General features: G+C 28.2%; 2 protein-coding genes across 3 annotated transcripts; one reads left to right on the forward strand and one right to left on the reverse strand.

Moving 5' to 3' along the window:
* Window positions 1-363: 363 nt before the first annotated feature.
* LOC119687671 (sesquipedalian-1-like) lies at window positions 364-1,327 on the reverse strand. Its single transcript, XM_038102080.1, has 3 exons — window positions 947-1,327; window positions 671-865; window positions 364-581 (listed from the first exon to the last, which is right to left on the reverse strand). The coding sequence occupies exons 1-3, from the start codon at window positions 1,146-1,148 to the stop codon at window positions 364-366; spliced, it is 615 nt and encodes a 204-aa protein (XP_037958008.1). The 5' UTR covers window positions 1,149-1,327.
* Window positions 1,328-6,148: 4,821 nt separating this feature from the next.
* LOC119687672 lies at window positions 6,149-7,978 on the forward strand. 2 transcript variants are annotated; one of them, XM_038102081.1, is made up of 2 exons: window positions 6,149-6,271; window positions 6,334-7,978. In XM_038102081.1, the coding sequence occupies exon 2, from the start codon at window positions 6,395-6,397 to the stop codon at window positions 7,943-7,945; it is 1,551 nt and encodes a 516-aa protein (XP_037958009.1). In that variant the 5' UTR covers window positions 6,149-6,271; window positions 6,334-6,394; the 3' UTR covers window positions 7,946-7,978. The 2 variants fall into 2 exon arrangements, with proteins under 2 accessions (XP_037958009.1, XP_037958010.1); XM_038102082.1 differs by having other exon boundaries at window positions 6,348-7,978.
* Window positions 7,979-8,869: the final 891 nt, after the last annotated feature.

An 8,869-nucleotide genomic window follows, 5' to 3' on the forward strand; every position in this document is an offset into this window, starting at 1 on the left:
GAACGCTTTTTGGTCAGTATTAATTTTGAGATACGTAATGCTATTACTCATAAATACACACAAGTCCACACATCTATATCAATATACATATTTAAAGAAATATATAAATGAAATTGTCAGCACTTAATTGAATTTATATCAGCTGTGGAATATTACCAAGAAATGACTTTTCCATTGAAATTACAACAGTACTGGTAAACATATTTTCATTAGAAAATTTTATCTAAATGTGTACAATTGAATAAACATATTTTGTCAACAATCAAAGATAACAAACACAAACAATAATGCATACAAAAAATAATTAAAATAATTAAACAGAATCGCAGCAAATGATAAATGTTGAATAACATAAAGATGGCATTACAGCTTACCTGCTTGTAAATGAGTGTAATTGCTGGAACGCTGTGACGTTGCGCCAAAATGACCGTTTATAAACGGTGTGTTGGCAGTGTTATTAGCAATATGACCATTTGAGGCAGGTGGTGGTGGTGGTGGTGCTGGTCGATTGAAAGGATTTTGTCGGCGTGGCGGCGGTTTAGGTGCAGATACAATTGTATTTATAGTTTCGCCAAGCATTTCTACATACACAAACATTGACAGCAACAACAATAATATGCAATAGAGACAACTATAACCAATTACATATATACAAAACGATTCAACTTACTATTACGTGAACCCTCAATCTCCTCCAGTTGTCTTTGTAGTTCTGCTACCATCAACTTTTTATACTCATACCCTGCACACGTAAGTGATTTCATCCAGGTTTCCATACTTTCCTGTGATTCCGCACATAGTATATAAGTGCGATTACCATTAAAAGCTATTTCAAAACAATACTGATCACTTTCTTCCGATAATTCTAGTCGTGCCAAATAAAAGGAAAATCAAACACTTCATTATACTAATCGAATTCATATGTCATTTTATTGAATACTCTTACCAATTGTACAACCTTCAACTATAATTAGTCCCAGGGGCTCCTTATCTCCTTTACGCTCAAAATAGAATAACAAATTTCCTTTCAGCACAAAATAACGTCGTTGAAATGCCTTGTTGACCTCACCTCGCTTACTAAGAAAACCTTCGCAGTCATACGGAGGACTTGTGGCAAAGACGCACAAATTTTTCTCATTAATTTTCATTGTTGTCAAAAGATTTACACTGCTCCACGCTTAAATTAACTCATTAATGCCAAATGATTTAATGCATTTTGACTTTCTTTGACGGATAAAAATAAGATATAAACATAAAAACTACCAGCACGTATTAGAATGTATCGCGATTTGTGCTGATTGAACTTGTTCTCCTTTATTTTCAATTTTCAATTTTGCTATTCACAGTTGCAATGACCTAAACACCCATATTCTGACAGCTTTCAATTTGCAGAAGCTATCGGTCACAGAAAATAAAAATTTTTATTAAACATTTTTAAACACATTATAATTACGGAATAATAGTAAGTTTAATAAGTAAAAAATCTTAAACATTTATTAAAATATATTTCAATATTAAGGTCGTGTGCGAGTTAGGCTAAGTTGCGTTCTAAATGAGGGAAATTCTAAGATGAGCAGATAATGTAGTGATGTGTCAATACGTGTTGATAAATGGCTAAATGTGTGCTGTGCAAAAAATCCTAAAAAATCTCCCATTTGATTTAGCATCAACTTAGCCTAACTCGCACACGACCTAAAAGTGAAAACGTTATTGCCGTGTGCGAGTTCAAGTAAATTGAGGTAAAGTAAATTAAAATTACTTTATCCTAGGGATTTTTCGCACTGCATTTATGTAAATATTTATATATTTATTTAATTATTGCAGTTATTTATTATATTTGGTTAAAAGTTTTCAAATTCATTTATTTACTTATAAAACATCTTATAAAATTTTTACAATGGTAACACCTAATTTACCTAATTTTTGTCTAATATACTCTACTCTAAATTCTGGTAAATAAAAACATTCGCTGCCATACCGACATAATTTTCTATTTACCTCAATTTACTCAAACTCGTACACGGTCTATATAAAGTTTAACATAACACGAAATGTTAATTTGCTAACAAAATTTTTTTTAAGCCAAAAAAATTGATATGGGGATTCTGTATTTGATTTGCAAGAGAATATTTAAGACCATATTTTCAAAACTAATTACCTCTTATGCAAAAGGTTCCCATTGTTTCCATTGGTCTCAACTCATTTAAAGCGACAAATGTCGAATGCAATCCTTAAAAATAAATTTCCTACAAGAGAAATTGACAAAATTTGATATATTTATCATATATACAAGCTATTTTACGTGCATTCACATTCATTACATTCACATAAGTAGTTTCAGCTGCATTGGAAACATGACATAACAGTAGGTTTGCGCCACGAGCTACTCGTAGTAAAACTCGAGTAAAATACAAATAAAGTACAAACTAAGAGCATAACACAAATAAAATGCCAGATTACGCTCATTACACGTATTTTCACGAATAAAATCTGATAAAAACAGCTAATAAAATAAATATATATATATACTTTGTATTTTAATAGTGAGTTAGAATTCTGTTTTCAGTTAGAGTTAGAATTCATAAAATTTTATTTTAAGTTTTTATTACAGACATAATGGATGAAGGAAAAATTGTATGCGAATTTTGTCTTGCATGTTCGTACGAACAAATCAAATCTATATGTATATGTAATCATATGTGAGTGGTTACAATTGCTGCGAACAATTCGCGAACAATTCTTATCTTTCTCATGCGAATATTTGAATAAATAAAATATTTTGTTTGAATTTCATGAGTTCGAGAAAAATCGAAGATATTAATAGTGAAATTGAGAGGTGCGTTTATTTTTACTTTATAAATGAAAATAAATTTAAAAACATTTACTATTTAAAGGAAATGGATTTGTGATTTGCCAATATCTTTGTTTGAGTAAGATACAAACTCTTCATTTTTATACATTGAAGAATAAAAATCATGCACCCAAACTCAACTTTTGTTGTTTGAAATTAATAAATAACTTGAATTTGCCGCAAAATATATTTCATCCTTACTATCCATTTCGATTTCAAAACGAACAAACCAGAACTGTCAGTGTGTTCGCATGAGAAAACATGTACGAACACGCAAGACAAAATTCGAAAGCAATATAACCGCAACCTAATGTTTTCAAATAACGACAAGAATGTTACGCTCTCTCAACTGGTCTATATACAGTTTGTCAACATTGTGTTTGCAAAACGAAAAAATGTTACAAATGTTTATTAAATGCTCAATAAAAACGATTTAATTTTGAAATAAAAAAAAAAATTAAAATGTTTACAAATAAATTAAACATTTTTCTTCATATTAAACTAAAAATTATTCAAAAATATCGTTAGAACAATAAAATAATTCACAAAAACAAAAATAACACCAAATTTGTTGTGTCAACATTGTGTTTGCAATTTTGCAATTTCTTATTTTTAACGGGACAGAATACCGTTAGATGTGTCTGGGTTTTTCTGTTTATTATAATATTCTGCAAAAACTGTTCAATTTCTTTGTTATTTAATAAAGTAGAGTCTTTTAAGTGAAGGAATAACTAGAATACAAGTGATTAAATATGGCCTGTAAAAGAACAAATTCAAATAATATTGAGTTATTATGTTATAATTACTACCTCGGTAAATCTGCTAAGGAATAAAGTCTAACGTTTAATATTAGGTTAAGAACAATTAATAATATCAAAAACAAAACAGAAAATGAGGATTGCATTAGTTTAAAACCAGCAGGCCACCGTATTAAACCATTGTCTGATCGCCATATAAGAAGAGTATTGCGAATAATTGATAAAAATCCTTTAATTTCCTTACGATCATTGGCATTAGGTCTGGAGAAGCTATTTAATATTGTTGTTAGTCACAAGGCAATAAGAAAAGTGCTATTACAAAACATTTATTCTTCGAAAGTTACACGTAATACACCGTCGTTAATTGTTCAAAAAATTGAAAAATGATTTCAGTTTGCTAGCACACATTTAAAATATGTTTCAGAGTACTAAGATGATGTGATTTTCTGGGACGAAGTGAAAATCAAGCTTTCTTCTAATGCAGGACCCACACAAACATGGTAATAAAGCATAAAATTCCAGAAAATCACACCATCATAGTACTCTGAAGCATATCTTAAATGTGTGCTAGCAAACTGAAATCATTTTTCAATTTTTTGAACAATTAACGACGGTGTATTACGTGTAACTTTCGAAGAATAAATGTTTTGTAATAGCACTTTTCTTATTGCCTTGTGACTAACAACAATATTAAATAGCTTCTCCAGACCTAATGCCAATGATCGTAAGGAAATTAAAGGATTTTTATCAATTATTCGCAATACTCTTCTTATATGGCGATCAGACAATGGTTTAATACGGTGGCCTGCTGGTTTTAAACTAATGCAATCCTCATTTTCTGTTTTGTTTATGATATTATTAATTGTTCTTAACCTAATATTAAACGTTAGACTTTATTCCTTAGCAGATTTACCGAGGTAGTAATTATAACATAATAACTCAATATTATTTGAATTTGTTCTTTTACAGGCCATATTTAATCACTTGTATTCTAGTTATTCCTTCACTTAAAAGACTCTACTTTATTAAATAACAAAGAAATTGAACAGTTTTTGCAGAATATTATAATAAACAGAAAAACCCAGACACATCTAACGGTATTCTGTCCCGTTAAAAATAAGAAATTGCAAAATTGCAAACACAATGTTGACACAACAAATTTGGTGTTATTTTTGTTTTTGTGAATTATTTTATTGTTCTAACGATATTTTTGAATAATTTTTAGTTTAATATGAAGAAAAATGTTTAAATTAATTGTAAACTTTTTAATTTTTTTTTTATTTCAAAATTAAATCGTTTTTATTGGGCATTTAACAAACATTTGTAACATTTTTTCGTTTTGCAAACACAATGTTGACAAACTGTATATATATTTATATATACATACATGTATTATATAATTTAACATGAACAAATATATAATATATATATATATATATATATATATATATATATATATATATATATATATATATATAATAGATCTGTTTTAAGATTTGTCACCATTGTAGTACGACGTGCTTATTCGTGTTAAGCGCATTCAAGAAAGTTGCCTTATTTTAACGCATTTGTTTTTGCTTTGCGCGTTTATTTTGAGCACTATGTGTTTTATTGAAACATTCATATCAAAGAAATACACCTTAAATTAATACAGAATTAAAACGAAAGAAAATTATTCATTGCAGCAATTGAGCGTATTTAATTATAAAGAAACACATTTGCTTGTTTTGTACTTTTTAAAAATGTTACAAAATAAACTTTGAAGCTAACTTTTACAGCGATATGGCAATGTCAAATTTCAACAGTTTAATCAGCTTCGGTACTAGTTAATAGCATTAACAGACGAGCGCACTAAATTATCATTAAGCAGCCTTAAATGATCATTTTAAAAATACCCTGACAGACGGTATAAATTATCATTAAGAAGTTGCTGTAAGGAAAATCTCATCCTCCTCCGTCCATTCGTGGCGCTTCAGTTTATTAATTTGATTCATCTAAAATCAAAAGAAATATAAAATATATAAAAAAAATATGATATATATAAAAATATAACGAGTACTTACAATGTTTCCAAATATGTTTTGTTTACATTTTGACAACCAAATAGCTTGAAATTTGTTCCATTTTTTATTTTATTTCATTCGCATATGCAGCATTACCATTTCTAAAAACCTAAATGACGAATAAATTGGGTTAAATTCGGTCATTTAAAAACCATAAATGATCATTTAAAACTGCTAAATGAGCAAATAAATTATAATTTAGCCCCTTAATGATAATTTAGCTCCCGTCTGTCAATGCTATAAGTTTAATGAACCTCGTTAACTTGTTTTATAAATCGTTCATAATCATCAGTTATGTCCTGCTTCGACTTAGGCAGTCGATTGAGAATACCGATTTTATGACATGCAATATGTTCATATTAAAATTGAGGACGAAAAGTAATATTCGTTTCATACTGCATTCATACTACATATTTTTTTCACACAATACAACACTGGTTAATGTTTTTTTATATGAAAAATGGTATTATAAACGAATGCCGGCATTATTTCATATTTAGTGGTAAAAGCCAATTGTTGAGTGTGGGATTGATTTGAGCTCCAAAAATAATTTTTAGTGTTTTTTCCTGTTAAACAGTTTATAAAATATACTCGAAACTGTAAGTTAACTTAATTGTTTTGAAATGCTGATAATATTTTTATTAGATATATATTTTTATAGTAACAATTTTTTAGCGGAATCTTGTAATTTCTCTAAACTCTGAATAACAACAAACATCAAGATGACATACGTTTTAACAGAAATAGCCATGGAAATGATGGGCCTTAAGTTCTATGACATGGACGGTGATTTTTGTGAAACTAATTTTCAAGGTGAGGATAATAAATGCAAAGACAAGCCAAATTTGCTTCAGGAACTTGGGTTAAAGCGTGATGCACAAGGTAGGCTTGTGAATGACTCTGATAACGATGAGGAGCAGCCAACCACTTCAAGTCGTGCAAAAAAACAAACCCAGTTTACTAGCAAATCTGTTAATGAAGCTCCGGCTAAGGCAGCAAAAAATACAGCTACAGCAGATGTGAAAAACATCACACTCAAGCCAACTACAAAATCCGAAACTGAAAATATTAAGAAACTACAAGCAGGCGTTGGGAAAATGAGCAAAGAAACATCGCCTTTACAGATTCCAACTGAAAAAGTTGCTCCTGGAGTGAAGCAACCAAAAGTCGCTTCACAGGGCGCAATTACTAAAGTTGCACCTGGTAATGTCAAAGTCATTAATGATTCTAACGGCGGTATAGATGTTCAAATAATTACAAAAAAGTTTCCAATACCTGCTTCGACGAGTTTGATTAAAAAAGATGCTGTTGGCAATGTAAAAGTCGGTAATGCAAACGTACAGAAAACTGAAGTGAAGCCACCAACAGCCGCTTCACAAGGTGCAGTTAAAATTGCTCCTGGTAGTCTTAAAGTCGCTAATAGTTCCAACGACAATGTGAATGTTCAGAACATTACAGAACAGTTATCAATAACAGCTTCAATAGATGCGTTTAATAAAGTTGCTACTGATAATGCAAAAGTCGCTAATGAGGGTAGCGAGGGTATAAATGAACAGAAAACTGGAAAAGACCTATCAATAGTCGCTTCAAATGCTACAATTAAGAAAGTTGTTCCTATCGATGCAGAATCTGTTAAGGATTCGAATGATACTATGAAGGAAGAGAAAACTGAAGTAATGCAAAAAACAGTTGCTTTGAAGGACGCAACTAAACAAATAGCTACTGAACCCAAAAAACAATACAAGTTAAAAGAGAATCCAATCTTAAACGAGCCAGAACATATTGATTTTGATGCTGAACTTAATAATATGTTACCAGAAGACTTACATGAAACAAAATATTCTGAATTGAATTCATGTACTGATAAACCTATGAACGATACCACTTCACCTGGTAAGAAGGGGCCATTTATTTCTGTTAGATCTGATTTGGTTGGTCCAAACGGAACACCAGTTTGTAAAAGATCGAACTCCTTATTGAAGAGAACAAATGTTGAATTTGAGAGATTGCGTAATCTTCTTATAAAACATAAAACTGATTACATTAATATTAATGGCAATATACATCATCGTATGGTCTTGATGGGCGCTTATACGCCAGAAAAATTCATGCAGCCATCTTTAGAGTGTGAGGAAAAAAATATGAAAGAGGAAGCAGATTTGCTACGAAAATATAGGTGTATGCTGGAAGATGCTTTGGCAAAGAACAATCCAGCGGAGTACAACAGAATCCTTACCCGTTACAATATCCGCAAGCGTGCGGGAATTGAATAAAAACAGTTGAAACTATTAAAATATATTGTCTTTATTATGAATTTTATAAATTTAATTTTTTATATATATAATTTTTTTTATGCATACTTTTTTTTATATATAATCTTTTTTATATATAATTCTTTTTATATATATAATTTTTTTTTAATAATTTCTTTTATATAAAAATATTTTTTTTTATATTTAATTTTTTTTTATATATAATTTTTATTTATATTTAATTTTTATTTATATTTAATTTTATAATAAATATAATTTTTTTTATATTTAATTTTTATTTATATTGTATTTATATTTATTAGTTCCTTTTTTTAATATTTTTTTTTTAAATTTATATTTTCTCATTTATACTTTTTTTATTACATTTTTTTTTATTTATTTTTGATTTATATTCTGAAATTTTTTTTATTTTGTATTTATTTTTATTTTAAATTTACTTTTATTTTATTGTTTTTTTTTAGTTAATTTTTTTCTTTGATTAAATTTATTCATTTAGATCTAAGTTTGTTGAGTCGCTATATGACTTAAAATTGTTCCTTAATATTTGAAGTGAAATATACATCTTTTAAAAAAATGTATACATATACATATATAAATATAAATATAATTATAATTATAAGAAAACAGATCAAGTGCTGATTAAATAATATATAAGTAAAAAAAACACAACACCTTATGTACAATGGTATACCAAAATAATTAGCTAATGGAATTATATTATTTTATAACGTTTAAATTATTATTTTTAATTTTTTTTTGATAATAATAACTAAATAACTAAAACTAAATATATTAAGTAAAAACTTTAAAATTAAGTTTGAAAAAATTTTTAAATATATATTAAATTATTTATATTTGATATATAAAAAATATATAAAAGCCTAAATACATTTCAATGAAAATTAAAGTATTAAAAATTTAAGT

The sequence above is a fragment of the Teleopsis dalmanni genome, chromosome X (assembly GCF_002237135.1).
Source record: "Teleopsis dalmanni isolate 2A chromosome X, ASM223713v2, whole genome shotgun sequence".
NCBI classification, from domain to species: Eukaryota; Metazoa; Arthropoda; class Insecta; order Diptera; family Diopsidae; genus Teleopsis; species Teleopsis dalmanni.

Coding starts and splice junctions, on each gene's coding strand:
- LOC119687671 (XM_038102080.1), bottom strand. CDS start 1,148: ATGAAAATTAATGAGAAAAATTTGTGCGTCTTTGCCACAAGTCCTCCG. Junction 866..946: donor AGTTGAAGGTTGTACAATTG/GTAAGAGTATTC, acceptor TGGCACGACTAG/AATTATCGGAAGAAAGTGAT. Junction 582..670: donor GATTGAGGGTTCACGTAATA/GTAAGTTGAATC, acceptor TTGTGTATGTAG/AAATGCTTGGCGAAACTATA.
- LOC119687672 (XM_038102081.1), top strand. CDS start 6,395: ATGACATACGTTTTAACAGAAATAGCCATGGAAATGATGGGCCTTAAG.